This window comes from Trichomycterus rosablanca, chromosome 2 (assembly GCF_030014385.1).
Source record: "Trichomycterus rosablanca isolate fTriRos1 chromosome 2, fTriRos1.hap1, whole genome shotgun sequence".
NCBI lineage: Eukaryota > Metazoa > Chordata > Actinopteri > Siluriformes > Trichomycteridae > Trichomycterus > Trichomycterus rosablanca.
In genome coordinates this window covers 36,640,220-36,663,000 of record NC_085989.1, presented here as the reverse complement: position 1 = coordinate 36,663,000, position 22,781 = coordinate 36,640,220, and the positions used below count along the sequence as shown (strand labels likewise).

Below are 22,781 nucleotides of genomic sequence, written 5' to 3'. Positions count from 1 at the left end.
TATAGAAGCACTTTGTAGTTCTACAATTACTGACTGTAGTCCATCTGTTTCTCTACATACTTTTTTAGATCCCTTTCATGCTGTTCTTCAATGGTCAGGACTCTCCCAGGACCACTACAGAGTAGGTATTATTTGGATGGTGGGTCATTCTCAGCACTGCAGTGACAGTGACATGGTGGTGGTGTGTTAGTGTGTGTTGTGCTGGTATGAGTGGATAAGACACAGCAGTGCTGCTGGAGTTTTTAAACACCTCACTGTCACTGCTGGACTAAGAAAAGTCCACCAACCAAAAACATCCAGCCAACAGTGCCCTGTGGGCAGCGTCCTGTGACCACTGATGAAGGTCTAGAAGATGACCAACTCAAACAGCAGCAATAGATGGGCGATCATCTCTGACTTTACATCTACAAGGTGGACCAACTAGGTAAGAGTGTCTAATAGAGTGGACAGTGAGTGGACACGGTATTTAAAAACTCCAGCAGCGCTGCTGTGTCTGATCCACTCATACCAGCACAACACACACTAACACACCACCATGTCAGTGTCACTGCAGAGAATGATCCACCACCTAAATAATACCTGCTCTGTGGTGGTCCTGTGGGGGTCCTGACCATTGAAAAACAGGGTGAATGCAGGTTAAAAAAGCATGCAGAGAAACAGATGGACTACAGTTAGTAATTGAACTACTTCTATATGGTAAGTGGAGCTGATAAAATGAGCAGTGAGTGTAGAAACAAGGAGGTGGTTTTAATATTATGGCTGATCGGTGTATATGCCACTTTAAAATAAATATGAACAACCTTACAAGAAAGCAGTTTGAGCAGTAAATTAAAGGTAAGATCTGGTAGTGTGAACACAGAGCCACAGAGATGCTTTAACTCTCTTATGAATATTTATATTTTGTCATCTTTGTCCTTTACTTATTATTATTTCTTTCTCTTTTTCTAAATTCGTCCAACTTTCATTATTCCTTGTCTCATTTATTCCTTTTGCCACAATTCTCTCAACTCAATTCTTCTCAGACGTTGGTCTCAGTCATGCTCTCTACGTTCTGTTCAGTTTTCACCTGTAGCAATAAAGCCTTGTTCGGCTGCTCCAGTTCTCTTTCTATTCCATTTTCTCTTCTTCCCACCACACCTAAATTCAGTGCTTCCTCCTCCACCCTGCCCTCCGAATCCACTGGCTCTTCTTTCACCTTGATCACGCTGGCAGGGACTTTGGAGGCTTCGGCTTTTGTGCTGATATCTAAATGAATACTGGCGCTGCTGCAGCTGCTGTGGCTCCGTATCACTCCAGCAGGGGGCAGAGGGCGCTCCGGGGCCTTCACTTCCTCTTCCTCCTCCATGTAAGCGGTGGGGTTTCTCAGCTGCTCGATAGACTGGGACAGCATCTATTTAAAGTAATAAAGAGAGTGATGTCAGGTGGTGCACAAAATACCTCACAGTCTTTTTCTGACAACATTTTATTCACTTTATTAATCATTTTGGGATTATGACAAACTGGGTGATTGGTACAAAAACCTTTTAGGGTTTGGAGTAACAGCTCTCAATTCTGATCTGCCTTATGGACATGGTAGTGACATGGTAGACAACTCAATAAGATGATCACTAACATCTTCAAGCTGAATAAACCATCTCACAGGAAAACCATGGTTAATCAGCTAATCGTGGTTTTCCTGTGTTGGTTTATATTGTATATGTAATAGTAAAAAGCTCTTCCTGGTTAGTGCTGAAGGTTTGATCTTGCAGTGAATTTGACAAGCAATATGAATGAATGCTCTTTTGTCCCTAGGATCTTGGACAAATCCCAAGCTTTTAAGGTCCCAAATTATTAATGACACACAAGGGATAAAGTGAAGGCGGAACTATGGTGACATTTAAAACAGAACCTCTGCTGTTGTACTTAACATTTGTGTTTAAATGTGAATATAATAAGTCTGCGCTTTAGTATCTAGCACTAAAAATAAAGTCCTTTATTTGTACAGCCTGTAAACCATTAGTTTTTGACTAAAAATGCAGCTAAATAAATTTCTACAAAATTAATGTGGGTGAGGGTGTTTTGTAAGACAGTACTTGTTTACATTTATAAATAACACTAGTCTCAGTCTGTAAGATTTATCTACGATACTTTATAGGTATGGATGAAATTATGTGATTTTGTATTTTAAGCATGGGTTATTCTGTTTGGTTCACTTTCTTAGTAAGCTAGCTGTTAAATGTGATTTGTTCCCCATTTGGGTGGCACAGTGGCTCGCTGGGTAGCACCAAGGACGGATTAAGGATAGTCTGGGCCCCTGGGCAAAACGTCTGTTATGAAATATGGTAGCTTGCCTGGCAATTTGTAGGTCCCTAGAAAGTCAAGGAGCCATGGTAAACGACTTCTATGGAAGTCAAGGGCCCCATAGCAGGGGCCCTCGTGATCAAGGGCCCTCTAATGGTATGCCCTGCTCTTCTCTAGGGCCCCCTGGTAGGGGCTCTCATAACCAGGGCCCTCTAAAAATATGCCCCGCTCTTTCCTAGGACCCCTAATAGCCAGAAGTCGAAGTCAGAGCAGTGCCACAACGCCTCATCCATTTTCATAAGGGGCCCAAAAGCATGGCTAGGGCCTAAAAGCATGGCTAGGGCCCCCAAAAGCATGGCTAGGGCCCAAAAGCATGGCTAGGGGCCCCAAAAGCATGGCTAGGGCGCCCAAGAGGCCCTGGGGTCAAAGTCCCTAATAGTCAGAGGATCCTTAAAATGGAGGGCCCTCGGAAATAAAAATATATTGTATCATAAATGTTGATAGGCATCGCAAAATGTTTTGGGCCAGAGCCCCCCCGGGGCCCCCTGACCTCAAGGGCCCCTGGGCGCTGGCCCCACTGGCCCGGTCAGTAATCCAGCCATGGGTAGCACTGTCACCTCACAGCAAAAAGATCCTGAGTTCAATCCCCAGGTGGAGCTGTCTGGGTCCTTTTAGTTTGGAGTTTGCATGTTCTCTCCGTGTCTGCATGGGTTTCCTCCCACAGTTCAAAAACATGCAAGTGAGGTGAATTGGAGATTCAAAATTGTGCATGACTGTGTTTAACATTAAACTTGAACTGATGAATCTTGTGTAACCTGTAATTACCTGCCCTGTCATGAATGTAACCAAAGTGTGTAAAACATGATGTTAAAATCCTAATAGATAAATAAATAGAATGTTCCCCATTTTGAATAATTGGTTATATGCTAGAATTCGTACCTAGACATTTTCACATCTTTTTTTTAGTTTTCTAATACTAGATGTGAAAAGTAAAAGGATACACACCGCTCAGGTGGCGCAGCGGTAGAACACACTAGCACACCAGAGCTGGGATTACGAATACATCGTATGGAATCTCAGCTCTGCCATCCGGCTGGACTGGCTGCATAAACAACGACTGGCTGTTGTTCAAAGGGTATGATAAAGCAGCATAGGCCATTGAATAGGGACCTCATAACTGAGTATAGGGACCTCCTAACAGAATTACGACCTCTGCTGGCTGATTGATGCTGTCTGCACAGAGTAGAGGAATAATGCTGATCAGGGTGTGACTCTCCGTGCACAAAGCTGATCGGCATATGAACTCGCCTCTTGCAGGTGAAAAGATGCAGCTACTGCACACATGTCGGAGGGGGCATGTGTTAGTTCGCTCTCTTCAATCAGGACGGGGGTCAGCACCAGTAGAGAGGAAGCATAACGCAACTGGGTAAAAATTGGACGTGCTAAAAATCATGAGAAAAGGGGACGAAAATGCATAAAAAAGGTGGATACACATTGTACAAAATTTGTATACATTTTTAAATTTTGTATTTTAAGCTTTCTCATTTGTTCTAATACACAAGGCTTATGTATGACTTAAATGTTGTTTAAAAGAAGCAAATGACTTATTTGAAACTAAGATAATACAATCATTTGCTATTCTTTTTTCGAATGTAAGCAACTTTTACCTTTTCTCATTTGTTATGCATTAAATGTTTTATTTTTGGTATGCTCCTCAATTTATTACACTTTTATTAAGTTAAAGCACAATGTCATAAAGGTTTTATTTAATATACCACATAAACCATATAAAACCATTCCATTCTACATTTCTACTTTCTACATTTACAGCATTTACTGTAGCGGTAGCGATTGTTTTTAATTCATTTAAATTGCTCCAACATTACTGAAGTTATCATGCACTTATATTTTGTAGCATACAGCTATAGTTGGTGTAATATTACCACTTAGACCAGTTGTAGAATGATGTTGTGGCACTTTTAGGAGTTTAAGGGCTTTCAGCATAATCCTGAGACAAACGAGACAGGGGATTTTAGCTGCTCTAGCTCTTTTTACAAGAAAAAAAAATGTATGAAACATGTATAATATGAAAGCTCTGAGTGTGCTGGTGCCAGCCTGCTTTCCTCCTAGGCCTTCAGGAAATGAAACTAAGGTACAAGACTCATGAGCCAGGAATTAAAAAGAGAGACCACTGAGAGGGGTAGGGGGATAAATGATAGAAGAAAGAAAAAGAAACTGAGGAGGGGAATGAGGGTACAATATGAGAAAGAAAGAAAAAAGATATGCAAGAGAGCGAGAAGGAAAAAGAGAAAGAAGGAGGGAAAGAGAAAGGTGAGGCCCTGGTATAGTGGCCCCAATGTAAACATCCTGCCAAGATTTATCAACTTCCTGTCATGTTCAGGCAGCAGCCAAGGGACTTTAATATTCTGGCTCTTTAAAAGCCCCAAGCTCTTATAAAATGCCATCAAGAGCTACAACACTGAGCACTGAACCAGAGGGCCTGTTAACTCAGCTTTAGCATTCCCACACACACACACACAACTGGCCAAGACTTATGTGTAATCTTGCAATCACGATTTAGATGTGTTTTCTGTTCATGCTGTTAGCCTTAAAACATCAGTAACCCACAAGCATGTGACATTTTAAAAAGTCCTTGTTTGACTTGTTTGATCATACAACTAATGCATTACTGTGATCTAATTAAATGAAATAAATGAAGTTAGTTGGGCTCCTGTGGGGCACAACAATACAAAGAACATAACCACATTTAAGGTGCAGGATCTGTGGTTTTAGGGCTGCTTTTCCTTTAAAGACCATGGGAATCATTAGGCTACATGGCAACACTGACTATAAAATACCAGATGATTGTAAATGTAAATGTGATCTTAACTGGATCCTTTGGCAGAACACTGTTAAATTATCTACAGAGATTAACTTCCAAAAATATAGTCTGATTTTAAGAGATGTTCTTGTGTGAACTGCTTTGGCTTGTTTATGCTTTTGAATGCCTCCAATTTAGTATTTTTATATACACCGATCTGGCATAACATTTTGACCACTTCCTGTCCTAATATTGTGTTGGTCCCCCTTTTGCTGCCAAAACAGCCCTGCAACCGTGATGAACTGTGTATTCTGACACCTTTCTATCAGAACCAGCATTAACTTCTTCAGCAATTTGAGCTACAGTAGCTTGTCTGTTGGATCGGACCACACAGGCCAGCCTTCCCTCCCCACGAGCATCAGTGAGCCCTGGCCGCCCATGACCCTGTTCCTTCCTTGGACCACTTTTGATAGATACTGACCACTGCAGACTGGGAACACCCCACAAGAGCTGCAGTTTTTGAGATGCTCTGACCCAGTCGTCTAGCCATCACAATTTGGCCCTTGTCAAACTCGCTCAAATCCTTATGCTTGCCCATTTTTCCTGCTTCTAACACATCAACATCACAGGTGTAAAATGTTTACTGCCTGGTCGGTGTAAATATCTACATAGTAAACACAGGTTTATAGTACAACAAAATGATTATTATTATTATTTACAATAACAAGCTTATTTGGATTAGAGTGCAGGATCATGGTCTGAGGGCCTGATCAATAGCTCAGAGCCATAACCCCTAACAAACATTTTTTAAGAATAATATAAGACATATAAGAGCTTGATAGAGGAAGGTTTTGTGCAGGTTGCACAAGGTACTAATTACAGAGCTGTAATTAGACTGGGCTAATTAACCACAAAATACTATTTTTGCAAACTTTGTTGATCCATCTTTAATAAGGTGGCAATCATTCTGTGGTTGACGGTATAATATGTGCGTAAGGAAATAAAACAATCTAGTCTGAATCAACTGTTAATTTTGATTTAAATAACCTTACTACCTGCAGTTATTAAATAATACGTTAATGTTGTCACAGACTATAAGCCATTTATGAAATAGTTTGGACATTTTGGAGTGTATCACTCTTTTATATTGTATTACTGTATTACTCGTTTGCTCTAGCTTTAGTACCTGGTTAATGTGGACCTGCTGGTGGTATTGTTTTTGTTTCTCCACGAAGTTGTGGTGCTGCTGCTGGAGAACGAGTTGAGCCAGTGTGCTTTGGGGCAGTGGTGCTGACTGGGTCCGATTCAAAGGCCGATGACGAGGCAGTCTGGGTCGAGCGCCACCTGCTGACCGCTCCTTTATCACTAGAGGAGACTGGGGAAGCGCTGAGGCATTACCTAAGAACAAAAAAAATGTAAAGGAAATGATAATAGGAAAGATGTGCTACTAAATCAAACCAGAGATATGGTTAAACTGGGGGTAGTGAATGACCTGAATAAAATAATTTTGTGCCTATCGTAGTCATTGTTAGGGCAGAACCCTGAGCTCCTACAGAGCTCCAGGTAAAACTGTCATTTGTTTTTGCTTTATCAAGAAAGGGCAGATCTAAATAGAGAACCCATTGTAATGTGAGCTTATTTGTAGCAAGCTAGCTATGTTGCTATTTAAGTTGAGCTACTGCACTGACGACCTCTAGCCTTTAAATATAGCTAAGGGGATTAGACCTGTAATAAATATAGCAAGAAAACTTAAACCTTAGGACTTGTTGTTTAGTTACCTGTCATGATACCAACCATAACTGGTTTAACCTAAGTTGCTTGTGTAGTAGTATGTGGCTGTTATATTTGTGTGCTTAAGTGAAATTACTTCTCAAAAATGCATTTTAATCATTTAGAATTTGGGCAATTTTTAAAAGGAACTTACTTGCTGTTAAAATGGCTAGCATAAGAGGATACTATAGCTTAGCATATATAGTTAGCAGGCTAATAAAACAAAGTAAACTAAGTAAATATTATATAGAAATTTATGCAATACGCTGCGGTTACACTAAAGGTCAATAATAACAGCTAAGAATTAACTACAACCTAAAAAGCTAGCAATCTCATAACAGTTTGAAAAAGGTAACTAAAGGTTTAGTAGGAAGGGGGGACTCTTGCCAATAAGAAACTGTGTAAGTAAAGGATGCACTGTCGCCTCACAGCAAGAAGGTCCTGGGTACGATCCTCAGGTGGGACGGTTCAGGTCCTTTCTGTGTGGTTTGCATGTTCTCCCCGTATTTGCGTGGGTTTCCTCCGGGAGCTCCGGTTTCCTCCCACAGTCCAAAAACATGCAAGTGAGGTGAATTGGAGATACAAAATTGTCCATGACCGTACTTGACGTTAAAACTTGTGAACTGATGAACCTTTTCTAACGAGTAACTACCATTTCTGTCATGAATGTAACCAAAGTGTAAAACATGGTGTTAAAATCCTAATAAACAAACAAATAAAATACATATATTTAAACATATTGTCTGCTCACCAGAAGATAGCATTTTCTGTTGCCTGTTCTGTTCCTTTAGAAGCAGATGCTGCAGCAGAGCCTGATGGCTGATGTTTTTTGGTTCCCGCAAAGATGGTACACTACCCAACTCTCCTGCTTGTTCCTTCAAAGATGAGGCAGGCTGCAGGGCAAAGAGAAAGACCAAGAATAAAAAAAAACAGTGTTAGGGCAAAGTAAATTAAATGTGTGTAACTAAAAGATATGAGAACATGTAACTACTGGTTTAGTAACAAAGTAAAGATTCATACCACTGTATAGGTTAATATTTCGTCTATTGTCTATTCGTCTATTGAATGAAAGCATTTTTTTAAAAACAAATTAAAGGTTTTGGTCCTGTTTTGCTATATTTTTATTATATAGTGTATTCTTATTCCCTATTTTCTGATCTACTTAGACAAATATATTTTACAAAAATGTGTTTGATAGCCCTCGCTATAATCTTCTTTTACTTATCTTCTTGACTTATCCTATTTATTGACATAAAACTGACCATTTTTTCTAAGTATGATGGGTGTTTTTTAGTCATTCATACAGACACTGTGCAAGGCCAGTTTTTTCTATTTTCTTGTATGTGTATGAAATCAATAGATCTTTAACAAATCTCTTTTTTTATATACAAACTAGTTGATGGTCTCCTGATTCTCGTTTCTGACCTTAAGAATTTATAAAAATTAATTTACCCATTTGGTCGAGTTTACTTTGAGTCTAAATACTTGGGTAAAAATAAGCTGTATTTAATTAATCTTGTTTGGGCTGTATCTACTCCTTGGTTAATGTGTTACTCTCAAAAATATTGGTAGATGGTTTTAGGAAAACAGCCTTTATAACCTATATGTCAGCTTAAAGCTAGCAGCTGAAAAATCATCCATGAATCATCTCATCTGTTTGGTAGAGGCTCATTAAAAAAATACTGTGTGCACTGATAAAAAAAGATTATTATTGTTTGTTGTTGGTATAGTCTCGAGAAACTTTAAAATGCAAAGAAATCATTTTTTTTTTACATTATTTTTTTGGTGAGACCATTAAAGGGTTAAATAGCCTGTTTATTAACATCATGTTACCCAACAAGGTCTAGATTCATGCACAACATAAAGGATACATTACTATTAATACTGATTGTGTATTAGGCACAGTTAGGAATGCCCAGATCATATTTCCCTGATATAATGCTGTTATTAAACACTGTAAATATTGACATATATTAAACAATACTGAAATTATATTTAGGTTGTAATAGTATCTGGGTTACATCAATGATGTTATGGAAAAACTCAAAATAGGAAGGTGGCATGTTGATAAAGTCTATTTAGGTGAATGATAGAGTACTTGTCGTGATTACACTGTATACATATAATATGTGTAAGACAAAGACTGGCATTAGTCTACTTTAATCTGTATTAGTAAATACAGTGTATAAATATAGTCGCACTACAATACTTGGCACCTGGTAAAGCTGAATAACAAGGTGAATTAGTTTAACCTCACTTGGAAAACATACAAAAAATCCAGCCTTTAAGTACAGTATTATTATATTTTATTATGTCCTTAACTTCCGAAGGTCAGCACACTTTTTCCTTATTTGATTTGTGTCTTTCTTTTCCATGTTGAAGAATGAGAGAATTTGACCTCTGTGTCACCTCATTTATATTCCTCAGTGGAACAGGAAGTCATAGACTAATGACTGAAAATTTCTAGACACTAACCAACTTTAAAAAAAATTCAATATAAATAGGAAATGCTTTAGTTACATTTAGTTTCTATGTGGTTTAATTAAAAATAATTATTTTTATGTTTTTATGTTTTTTTCCATGGTTCCTTATCGAGTTATTCTTACTTTACCCTTTTATCATTTTTAGTTTCTAATCACAGAAAACTGTCAGCTGAATATTTTTGACTGATGCTGCTATGTTTAAAATGCTTCTGTGCCTGATGTTCCTCACATCATATTTACAGAACAGCACTAGCACACCTTCTAAGACATTCAGCCACAGAAACAGAGGACAAGCTGTGTGTTTTAATATTCTGCTGCTTGTCGTTTGGCTAAAATACATTCCAGCATAATCTATTTAAAGTTCAAAGCCTTCGTGCATGCAAACGAGTTGCATAACAACTGGTTTACCTGAAACCTAAAACCTAGCAGTGCATATTTATGAGGGGCAGTTACAGGACCCGGTTTCCTTAAGGTTTTATCGTACTGTGATGAATGAGGTGATAAAGAGCTCACCCTGAAACCCAAAACTCACTCTCCCTATTTACGCACAGACCTGAAAGCCTTCAGGTCAGAGAGCAGAGCCCCCCGTGGCCATGTTAGAACAAATCTAAAGCTAAGGAGGAGCAAACATACAACTTCTTGTTTTCTTTCTGAGGTCTGTCTCTGTATCCCTTCTGTGCCTTTTTTCTTTCCTCTTATTCTGTATTTTCCTGGATCCTGGAAGTCCTGGGTCCTGTACCAGCAGTTCTAGTCACCTTGTACACTCTAAATCCTGTACATAAATACATTCGCATGACTGCACCTCTCTCCCAAAGGAGTATTCTGTTCATATCTGTCCACTGGTCCACCAGGAGAATTCCTCATGATATTTTTTTGCTTTCCCCAGAAATAGAAGGGGCCCAACGGCTCACATAACTGCTAAAAAATATTGCTTTAAATACCTCATGTTTTTTAAGAGGATCTATTCATATCTGTTTCTGTGCAGACTAAAGTATGGGCTGGTTATCATAAAACAACTTTAAAACAGTGCTCTGTCTAGATTTGTTTTATTCTTATTCTATTGGGATCCCATCACAAAAAATTTTCTTGGCTGGCAAAATGAACTCTGTTCCATCCTGCTGTTTAAACCAAGAATCTAAACTTTAAGACAGACATTTGTTAAAGTGACTTGTTTGGTTATATGAATGTCTACCATCAAAAACGTAAAAAGGACTAGGATTTGATAGTAAGTTATTTAATTTAAAACATTAGTAAAATAAATGCTTAACCTTAAATCAGTTGTCAGAGTAGGGGCCAGTAATTGTATGGGCTCTTCATACAAGATTTCTTTTAAGCAACCACATGTATCTCTCATTTTTTTTATTTAACACTAAATAATCTACTTTTTTTGTATTTTATTTATGCATTTTCTCCCATTTTTCTCCCAATTTACCATAGTAAATTTGTCTTCCGCTGCTGGAGGATCCCTGATTGCAGTCGAGGTGGGTATATTGCTGCTCACACCTCCAATGACCCATGCACAGCCCTTAGTGGAACCCTTTTTCACCTATGCATTTTGCACAGGCACCTCTTTATCTGCCAATCAGGGTCCTTACACAGAATTTGAAGCCCCCACCCACATAGCCCGGTCATCCTGCCCTAGCAGAACCGTGTATGTTGCAGGCACTGCCAATTATGCCCAGATGGTTAATCAAACGGAATCAAAACGCAATTGGACCCCATACCCCACCTGCCGGCCAAACTAGGCAGTGCAGAGGGATACAAGGCACAGGTGATTGTCTACTGAGAGGTTGACAGGTCAACATCCTGCTGCATCTCTGTGTCCCCAGCGCAGAAAGACACGATTCCAAACATGGTGCAGCTCTTGGACAAAAATACCGAATGCAAACCATTATTCCAAATAATGTGACTACTTTACACTAGAAGTATTCTTGATACTTAGAACAATAGAATGTTACTGGCAAGTGGTGTACGAGACAAGAAGTGCGTCAATTACATTATATGACCTCCAAAACCCAGTTCTAGCTGGTTTAGACCAGGTCCTATGTTCTAGCTAAGAAATCTCTGTTAACGGTGGAATCTTCCACTGTACTGTAAGGTCATTGATGGGAGTATAAAGGGTGATTATTTTCTTTCCGTCTTATCACATTCACTGAGTGGCAAGTTCAGAATCTTGCCACTGGTGTGCTAGCAGAATATCCCGCTGCGCCACCAGGTCGCCTAAATAATCTACTGTTGGATAGTAAAATATGATCTAAGAGAAAGAATGGTATTAGGAAACAATTGTATGAGTGGTGTTGTTTTGTCATCCATATTATTTATATTATTATTTATAACATAATTTAAATCTTAAAGTGTAAAAGTTAAAGTGTAAATAAATAAGTTGCCTTTTTTCAATATCATGTTAGCCAACAAAGTCTAGGATCATGTAAAACAAAAGCAAGAATGAAATCTTTCAGTTACATAATGGTTTGGCATTTACACCAGTTCTTAAAACAGATCATTGGTTCTCCATGCTGGTAACAATACTTGGTTGATCATCTGATTATTAATGAAACATTAACTGCCTGACGACAGTTTTGCTGTGGTCTCTAATTAATAGCAACTAAAGCTCATAAACTGATAAAAGAATTAAGAATAATATAGAAGTAAGTTTGTTTATGGCTTTTAATTATATAAATTGTCTCTAAAATAGCTTTACAGATATTAGTTCAATAACCTCAAATGAGCAAGCCAAAGATGACAGTAGCAAGAAAAAGACAAATCTAGGAGCAAACAGTCCTGGGATAAACCAGGAGTAACTGGGAGAACCCAGTCTCCTTGAGATGTGATTGACTTTAGAGGACAGGTCTGAGAGAAACTCACACTGATTGGAGATGGACCAGAGTGGAGGCCCAAGGTGAGGTTGGGAAGGGAAGGCGATGTGTAGAGGTTTAACAGAGCCAGAGAGCCGTCTGCCTTCAGTACTCCCCCTTGTGGCACATAATTCTGCAACAGACAGTAAATGTGCATGAGACAACCAATACCCACCCAAATCAAAAGTTAAAATCTAAAAAAAAATCAGCACTGTCAGACTTATATGGTCAAATAATAAGATGACTAATATGAGCTCTAATTGATTTCTTAAACTCAAATAAACTGAAATATACACCCAAACACTGCTATCAGGTGGGAAAACACATACTAATACTAGGTTTTAAGAGTAATGAAGTAGTGAGAGGTATGCCAGCCAAGGAGCTGGCAAAGAGGACAGTGAGAAGCTGCAATATATAGAATAAGAAGATTGTAAGAAGAACAAATAACAAACAAGTTACAAGTTACAAAACTCAAAAGGTACAAAGTTAAAATGAGTCAAAATGAGTCATCGGGGCTAAAAATTGGCACAACTGACTGAAGGATTTTGAGTCATTTTTAAAGGATAATGGTGGTTCCCAGATACAGTATATATATATATATAGCATGTTGACATTCTGCATCAGCAAAAATCAAAGCCGTTTTAGAAAAATGCACGTATGTTAACCAAGGAGCTGGCAAAGAGGACAGTGAGAAGCCATGATATATAGGAAACCTTTCACCTGAAGTGAATTAACGCTTATTAGGTACAGGTGACAGGAATTAAAAGATTAAACGCAACTGGACCTCGTACCCCACGTGCCTACCAAACTAGGCAGTGCAGAGGGATACAAGGCATAGGTAATTGTCTACTGAGAGGCTGACAGATCAACATCCTGCTTCTCCAAACATGGTGCAGCTCTTGAACAAAATAAAGAATGCAATGAGTAACATATGTATTGGAACCATTATTCCAAATAACGTGACTACTTTACACTAGAAGTATTCTTTATAATTAGAACAGTGGAATGTTACTGGAAAGTGGTGTACGAGACAAGAAGTTCGTCAATTACATTGTATGACCTCCAAAACCCAGTTCTAGCTGGTTTAGATCAGTTCCTATGTTCCAGCTAAGAAATCTCTTTTAACTGTGGAATCTTCCACTGCCCTATAGGGTCACTGATGGGAGTATAAAGGGTGATTATTTTCTTTCTGTCTTATCACATTCACTGAGTTTCTATGTGGGACTTCTCTTCTCTGCAGACAGGAATATAACTCTTTTCTACTCACACTGTGTTTCAATAGTATAAGATTAGAAAAGAAGCTTTGTTATAGTATTGTTATATTATTTATATAGCTAAAGTCATTCTGACAGCCATGTAAATCTACAAACTTCATATATTTCAGAGGACCATTTGGGTTAGAGTCTATATAAGAACACAAATCCACCCCTTCCCCCTTTCTCTCTCGAAGTTTTAACCTTTTTACGACACCCCTGGGTCTCTGAAAGGGAAAGCGTAATGTAACAAAGCTCTCGAGAGACCATGCCCGGCCTCTATTAGACAAACAGGAAGCTCTAAGTGTACAGCGTCTCTGAGTGAACTGAGGTTGTGTCAATATCATATCGAACTTTTATGTGTATATATAAGTGTGTGAGGAGCGACATGGGGGGTCTAGAGATCCTGGTGTCTGGTAAAGCAATTAAGCCCTGAAAACATACTCACAACCTTACCCACCCACACTGTCAGAAGGGCATTCCCTCCTTGAGTTTCAGGGCAGAGTTATGGCACACAAACACAAACAGGCCGTCTCTGGGGGCCGTGTGTGAAGATGAGCTGCAGAAAGAGCTCCATTGTGTCCCGGGGTCTTGAAGGAGGAGGGACGCGGGCTCTGCGGCCCTCGTACGTTGGCCCGCAGCCCAATGAGGAAATGCCTGGGCAGAACTTCACAGAACTGCGCTCCCCCATCCACCCCCTCACCCCCTAACAGCTTTGGGGTAGAAACCGCAGCACAGAGCGGAAAGGACAGTCACTGAGCCCAGAGCTTAATACAAACATTAAAAAGTTAAACATGCCTACGTTCACACACACACACAAACGCTACAAAAACCTTGACGTGTATGTGTGTGCACATCAGGTTTTTTAAACAGCTTAATCGATGTGGCACAAAGGGTTACACAGCCTTATAGTTCTAGTAACTTGGGTTTGGACTGCACCACCAGTCAGTTGTGAGGAGTCTGACATGTCTTTATTTTGTCAGTGTGGGTTTCCTCTTGGTACTTCAGTTACTTCCCACCTCCCCAAAACATGCAGAAGGTTAACTGGCTGCTCTAAATAGGCGTAAGTAAATAAGTGAATGAATCTTCACCCCCAATTAGTTTCTGGTCTGCAGAAGAGTACCTACTCAGTGGCAAGTTCCATGTACTGTGGTTTAGGAACATATAGCAACCCTGAAATGTTCCTTAGTTCCTGGAAAGGTTCCTAAAAAAAGTGGAAGCAAGCCTTTTGAGAGAGCAGGATAAATGAAGCAGGACAGAGGAAGAGAGGGAGTGAAGGAGGTTAAGCAGATCCTATGTGTTGGTGGGTACTGATGTAATCCCGCTGTGCCGCGGAATGACTTTTTAACAGTATTGTTTATTTCACAGCGCTCAGTTATGAGAGCCTGGAGGAACACACTCATGCTCTTTCACCGGCTTTTCACAGTCCTTCCAAACAATGCATCATTTGCCGAGCCCAAAACCTCCAGCCAACACGGGTAAACAACTCGTTGCGTGCTAAAGCAGCATGGATCCGAACCAGCGATGTCAAGCTAAGAGTTTACAGTAGCCAAGCACGCAAGGTAGTGTTGCAAGCACAAATGCTATCCATGTCCTTATTGTGCTAGGATGAGCTAGAATTTTTATTCTGAGCTGATACGGTACCTCGATTTGGCAGGTGCTGGCCTGGTGGGTCGGGCCATTCTCAGTTCTGCATAGGCCAATGGGAGAGCTGGGGCCAGAGCTGGGAGAGCTGTCATTGGCTGAAGAATCTGTAAGAGAATTAAAGAAGACTTTATGGTTGATTATAGTGATCATCTGCTCAACATTTTCTAACTATCAGTTTGTTTAGTTCTTCTATTTGTTTATTTGAAACATTTTAATGGTTTTAATGTGGTCTATAAGCATCTGTTCATACTGTATACAATCAGTTTTCAATTGCTACCCCATGGGTGCATCCTAAAACTTGTGGGAGAAAAATGATCATTTACACTAGAAGTATTCCTGATACTTAGAGCGTGTAGATATATTTAGGGCATAATAGCCAGTAGTCAGATTCCAATATTCCAAGAATACTGCTACAATAGAAAGTTACTGGAAAGTGGTCTACATGACAAGAAGTGTATCAATTTCATGGTATGACCTCTAAAACCGAGTTCTAGCTGGCTTAGACCAGTTCCTACATTCTAGCAAAGAAATCTATGTTAACGGTGGAATCTTCCACTGTCCTATAAAGTCACTGATGGGACTATAAAGGGTGATTACTTTCTTTCTGTCATCACATTCACCGAATTTCTTTGTGGGACTTAGACAGTGTCAGTGCGAGCCTTCTCTGCAGACAAGAATAAAAATCTTTTCTACCCACAATCCAGTCTCTGATGTATTTCATTAAAGGTTTTTCCACCTTGATTTCAAGCTCCAATGCCCTTTAGCCCATGACCCTGAAATCGATCAGTTTGGAACCGTTTGGCCTTAATTCCTGTGTTCTTGTTTCTTTTCCTTAATCCCTTACCTCAAATCCTAGAAATGAGGAGAAATCAAGGCAAACCAAGAAAAGGAAAGAAGATCATATTAAAGAAATGGGGCGCACTTATTTTAAGTTTGGTGTGCAGGAACTCCAATGGCCTGCACAAAGCCCTTTTGAAACACTTTTAAATTGGAGAGCCTTCATGTCCAACATCAATGCTCTTGTGGGCACGAATTTTTAAAAACACTGCAAAGTTTTGTGCAAAGTTTTGTGGAACCAACTCCATATTAACACCCATTGATCAGTAATGAAAATGCTGAAGACCTGCTATGATCCTGACCAAGATAAAGCATTTAGTAAAATATATAAATGAATAAAACAAGTGTTTGAGCTATCTCCTATCTTTGGTAAATGCTAACTGACAAAAAGTACCATTAGATCCAGTTGGTACCAAATCTAAATACACACTTTACTGGTGCTGGACAAGTGGGCAGTTGAAAGAGAACAATTCTATTTTTTCAGCGCCAATTGTTTTGCTATTCTGAGTGGTGGATAAGGCCTTAGGCTACTTCTTACCACTGGGATCCAGCGGGCGCTTCTTGGGGGGTGTCACCAGCACACTGCCGTCTCTTCGGCGCTGGATGGGGCCACTTCTTCTTTCTGAAACCTTCTGCTTTAGCCTTGAGCGCACCTTTAAATTGGGTTCAGATGCTGAGAAAGATAAAGAAGAGAGGAAGAGATGGATAAGACGTATATAGATGGAATTATTTATAGACATTTTATGGTACTGGTAGCTTAGCAGTTAGACTACTGGACTAATGATCAGAAAGTCTCTGGTTCAGGTCGCACCATTGCCAAATTACCACTGTTGGGCCCCCTGAGCAAGGCCCTTAACCCTGAATTACTTGGAATGCATTTAGTCAGAATAGTAAGTGTTTAAACTACTAATGTCCAAACCAATTTGGTAATAAAAACAAATGTACTCATATGAATATATTAATCTAAATATATTCTGCAGTGATTGTTGCACAGGTATATAACCTCATCTAAATATTCCAGAAGCACACATGCCGTGCATGGTAAGCGTGTGCGTAGGCTTGCTGAGGCACTCTGGGATACCTCCTAGCTGTAATAAAGTCAGAATAAAGGGGATCACTTTGCTCCTTCATCTGGACTAGATTAGCCCAGAGCAGCAGAGCTCTAAGTGAAAAAGTCCGCTACCTGCCGGCCCTGCAACCACAGCCGTGCTACAGTAGCAGCGGTTAAACTAACACACAGATGTAGTGTGTGTGTGTGTGTTTGTGTTTGTTGGCCTGGAATAAGGGAATCCCCCACCTTCCCTTTTGGTCACACAGTACCATGCCCCTAGCTCCTCTCTGACCTCTTATTCCCTCAAGTTTACTCTGGTGAATCAGTGCAAGCACGCAAACTTGGAGTCTCAGAGACGCCACTTTTAGCCAGTGGGTGGGCATCAAATACACATCAAAACCCACTGTGATTACACTGCAGTGTCCTCCTTCACTGTGTGTTGTGGGCATTAAATGAATATTTAGATAGTGGAGTATGTGACAAGTTCCTGTTTACACATATGCTTATGTATTTATTGCTCAAAAAAAAAAAAAAAAAAAATGCTAGCCAGTTCTGTGTGTATTCCAGGTCTGCACAATATTTTGGCTGTAAATCTGACAATATTACACTCCTAACCCCTATACGGCACATAAACCCACACCTGGGAGAGGCTAGTGTTGCTTAAATCGATATAGAAGACAGGGATGGCATCCATAGGAATGGCACAAAACAACAGGTGTCCCAAGTAACATGTTTTATGTTTATATTTTCTGACCCCCTGAAAGGTTCAGACAAACTGTTTACGGGTGTTTTGATGAATCATTGTACATGCATGATCCATAAATACAATTAATTTTGGTTAAATTACTCATTATCATTACTGTCATGGGTAGCACGGTGGTTCAGTGGGTAGCACTGTCGCCTCACATCAAGAACGTCCTGGGTTTGATCCCCAGTTGGAGCGGTCCAGGACATTTCTGTGTGGAGTTTGCATGTTCTCCATGTGTCTGGGGTGGGTTTCCTCCGGGAGCTCCGGTTTCCTTCCACAGTTCACGGATTTTACAAACATGTTAAGAATTGGTGTGACAACACACAAAGATCCACACATAAGAAAAGGTGTCTACATACTTTAGGTCATGTATTCTTTGCCACTTGTGATTAGTCCACAATAAGTTAGATGTGCTGTCTAGGAACAAGCTGTCCTAACAACATAGCTGTCCTTTCAATATCCTCAACAAGACATAATCCTTAAAAAACATAATCTGGCATCCAGACGGCGCAGTGGGATATTCTGCTAGCTCACCCGTGCTGGGATTCTGAACACTCTAAGTCTGAATCTCAGCTCTGCTACCGATCGACAGGTACAATTGGCAGTGCCTGCAGCAGACAAAATTGGCCACTAGTCTGCTGGGTGGGAAAAGACTGGACTAAAAAGGATGTGAAGTTTTTGACACTGTGTAAGGACCCTGGTTAGTAGCCTAAGGTGCCTGTACAGAAGTGGAAGAATGTGGAGAGCAGTGTGCGACTCTCCATATGCGAGACTGGCCTCCACCAAAGTATGGGCAAATAAGAACGGGTGAGTGGAGCTTGTCAGGCAAATATACCCTCCTCAGATGTGTTTGGGGTCCCCAGCAGTAAAAGACTAATTGGCTATGCGAAATTGAAAGAAAAGGGAGAAAATGCATAAATCAAAATAGTAAAAAAAAAAACATAATCTAATCAAAATGTAGACTTGGAATTATTTCTATTCTCTATAGTATACAGAGACCAAAACACACAGACCAACCTATTCAGAGAATAATCAGTCCTGTTCATTATTTAGTCTCTGACATACAAAGGCATTTTCCCTCCTGCTCCTGACTTTCATTCATGAGCAGACTTGGGGGTTTTCATGTGAATGAGTGCTTAGCTTTAAGATCCATTCACCTTTTATATTACCAGTCCGAAATCAAAGCCATACGGGAGAAAATTCACTACCACTGTAAAAGTCGGTTTCCCTGGAGCTGACGCTTGTTAGGAGAAACGACTATTAGCTGAGCTTATTACCCCAGAGAAAATGTTACAACTGATGTAAAAAAAAACCTGCAGATGGGTAATTAACAAACCCGAACAGCACTGACACAAAAGCATGACCTCATCAAAAGGATGCTTTTAGGCTGAACAAGCCATCACTAGAGCAAAACAGTGTTATTAGCTTCATTGACACATGATGAATAAGGGCTATTAGAAAAATACCACCAAAATATTTTCACAACAATTAGCAGGAAGGATTTACATGTTTTTAATTCGATAGAAAAATACGATGACCTGGACGTTGTGTTTACATTAGCACGTGTCATTAAAGGACATTTCGAATGTAGCCAGGCTCAAACTTCCTTACACAAACAGAAAGAGGAATGAGGCTCCAGGAGAAAATTATAGACACACGTACACCTGCATTACTTTTGTTTTACTTTTGCACAGTGGGGATTTTGCATGACAATCATTGGCATAACTTAATTTTTAAAAAGCAGTTAACGACATAGGTTTTTTAGATTTATTTTTCTGTGATTTTAAATTGTAAATATACACTGATCAGCCATAACATTAAAACCACCTCCTTGTTTCTACACTCACTGTCCATTTTATCAGCTCCACTTACCATATAGAAGCTCTTTGTAGTTCTACAATTACTGACTGTAGTCCATCTATTGCTCTGCATACTTTTCTTTAATGGTCAGGACCCCCACAGGACCACCACAGAGCAGGTATTATTTGGGTGGTGGATCATTCTCAGCACTGCAGTGACAATGACATGGTGGTGGTGTGTTAGTGTGTGTTGTGCTGGTATGAGTGGATCAGACACAGCAGCACTGCTGGAGTTTTTAAATACTCTCACCCTACTCCTACACTCCTACCTAGTTGGTCCACCTTGTAGATGTAAAATCAGAGACGGTCGCTCATCTATTGCTGCTGTTTGAGTTGGTCATCTTCCAGACCTTCATCAGTGGTCACAGGACGCTGCCCACGGGGCGCTGTTGGCTGGATATATTTTTGGTTGGTGGACTATTCTCAGTAGTGAATAGTGTGTGCAGAAACAAGGAGGTGGTTTTAATGTTATGGGTGATCGGTGTAAATATATATATTAAATTTTCAGCATTTTAGCAGACACTTTTATCTGAAGGGACTTACAGTACTGTGACAGTATATTGTCTGAGCAATTGAGCGTTAGGGGCCTTACTGGGAACCTAGCAGTGGTGGGGGTTAAACCAGCAGCCTTTTTTACCTTACTAGTCCAGTACCTTACCCGCTAGGCTACAACTGCCCTGCATAGTATATATATATATATATATACTGCCTCTATATATCTGTCTCACTGAAACTTGGCATAAACCCTTGGATTATTTTACGTTAAATCAGACCACGCCAATGGGATACTCGTATATTGATGAACCTCGTATGGAAGGGCGAGGTGGTGGTGTTGCTGCAGTCTATAGGGATGATATTAAAATAACCACTTTGTCTTTTCCTGCTGCTCTTTCTTTTGAACACCTGGCTTTCAAGTTGTCAGGGCCTACTCCTCTGGTCACTGCTGTAGTTTATCGTCCGCCAAAGCCAAACGCTTCCTTTCTCTCTGATTTTTCAGATTTTTTAACCCAGCTTAGTGCCCTCTCATCCTCTGTACTGCTTATGGGTGATTTTAACATCCATATTGATGACAACAACTGTAAATTTGCCAGGGAATTTTTGGAATTGTTACAGTGTTTTAATTTCACACAACATATACATTTTCCAACTCATAAAAAAGGTCATACTCTTGACCTTGTCTGCTCTACTGGTGTCCTAGTTCATCAGCCGTCCAGCCATGACCTTACTGTCTCTGATCATTTGACAATCATCATGGACATTGAGGTCACTAGGCCCATCACTAGAGCTAAACGTAAAATATCCTTCAGGAATCTTCAATATATCTCTCCCTCTGCTTTCTCAGATTCTCTTGTTAAAAAGATGTCTGTCTGTCCTGTACTGTCTAGTAATTCATCTGACCTTGTCGATTACTATAATGACATACTCGCCTCATGTCTTGATGAGCTGGCTCCTTTGAGAACCAAATTTGTTTCATTTAGTCATTCCGCACCATGGTACACAATTGAGCTTCACCAAATGAAATCCCGTAAACGCCAGCTTGAAAGACTTTATAAGAAAACCGGTCTAACAGTACATTATCAGATTTATTCTGATTATCTTCAACATTACAAAGACGCTCTTACGGCAGCCCGATCCACTTACTATTCCGAACTCATACATGCTGGATCAACAAATCCTAAGACTCTCTTTTCCACAATAAATAAACTTCTCAAACCAGTTGACAATACTACCAATTCCTTTACAGTTGACAAGTGTAACTCTTACCTCTCATTTTTTCAAACAAAAGTTGAGAATATCCACAATTTTCTGACAGTTTCCCCTGTCATCTCTGTTTCTCCGCCTATCTCATCTCAATTTATTACCCAGCCTCTGTCTCAGTTCTCACCTGTGTCTCTTTTGGACCTATCTGAGATCTTAACAGGGATGCGAAGCTCCACTTGTGTTTTGGATCCTGCTCCATCAAAACTTGTTAAGGGTTGTTTTCCAGTTATCTCATCACTTATCACAGAGATAATCAATTCCTCTCTTAGTTCTGGCTCAGTCCCTCAATCACTCAAATTGGCTGCTGTTACTCCCATACTTAAAAAACCTGGACTTGACTCTAACATTATGAGTAACTTTCGGCCCATTTCCAATCTTCCATTTCTGTCGAAAATACTGGAACGTGTTGTTGCCTCACAGCTCAAAGATCACCTAAATTCCAATAATCTATTTGAATCATTTCAGTCTGGTTTCCGCCCCCAGCACAGCACTGAGTCAGCCCTCCTCAAAGTCACAAATGACCTTCTTCTTTCCTCAGACTCTGGACAAATTAATATTCTCGTCCTCCTTGATCTTACTGCAGCTTTTGACACCATTAATCACTCCATTCTTCTGTCCCGCCTTGAATCCTCTGTCAACATCACTGGTACTGCCCTTTTGTGGTTAAGGTCATATCTCATAAACAGACAACAGTTTGTTAATATCAACAATTGTAGTTCTGCCATTGCTCCACTGTCCCAAGGCGTTCCCCAAGGCTCAGTGTTAGGTCCCCTTTTGTTTATTCTTTATATGCTCCCCCTTGGTGACATCATACGTCGGCATGGTTTACATTTCCACTGCTATGCTGATGATATTCAGCTTTACATCTCCTCCAAATCCATTAATACTGAACTTCACTCCACTCTGACAAATTGCATCACTGAAATGAAATTGTGGATGAAAGCTAATTTCCTCAAATTAAACTGTGAAAAATCAGATATGATCATCGTAGGTCCTACAACCCTGGCAAAAACCACAAAAAATTTTCAAATTACCATTGATAATGACACTTTGTCTCCGTCTTCTAACATCCGAAATCTTGGTGTAATTTTTGATAGCAACCTCTCTTTTGACCGCCATGTAAATCACATCACCAAAACTGCTTTCTTTCATCTAAAAAACATAGCACGTCTACGTCCATCACTCTCTTTTTCTGCCGCCGAAACCTTGATTCATGCTTTTATTACATCCAGAATTGATTATTGCAATAGCATCCTTTATGGTACATCTAACAAAATCCTAAAAAAACTTCAGTATATCCAGAATTCAGCTGCTCGCCTCCTTACTCATACTCGCTCCCGTGATCATATTACACCTGTTCTACAAAAACTTCATTGGCTTCCCGTTGCTCAACGCATTCAATTCAAAATTCTTCTA

General features: G+C 39.9%; 1 protein-coding gene across 2 annotated transcripts in view; it reads right to left on the bottom strand.

The window, feature by feature from the left end:
- Nucleotides 1-884: 884 nt before the first annotated feature.
- LOC134333177 (histone deacetylase 9-B) overlaps nt 885-22,781 on the bottom strand; it is a 61,518-nt gene continuing 39,621 nt past the window's right edge. For both annotated transcript variants that reach the window (XM_063015045.1, XM_063015037.1), the window contains 6 exons: nt 16,485-16,619; nt 15,107-15,213; nt 12,220-12,342; nt 7,623-7,764; nt 6,288-6,499; nt 885-1,390 (listed from right to left, as the gene is read on the bottom strand). In XM_063015045.1, the coding sequence (XP_062871115.1) occupies nt 1,019-1,390; nt 6,288-6,499; nt 7,623-7,764; nt 12,220-12,342; nt 15,107-15,213; nt 16,485-16,619 (1,091 nt within the window). In that variant the 3' untranslated portion in view covers nt 885-1,018. The remainder of the gene's footprint in view (nt 1,391-6,287; nt 6,500-7,622; nt 7,765-12,219; nt 12,343-15,106; nt 15,214-16,484; nt 16,620-22,781) is intronic.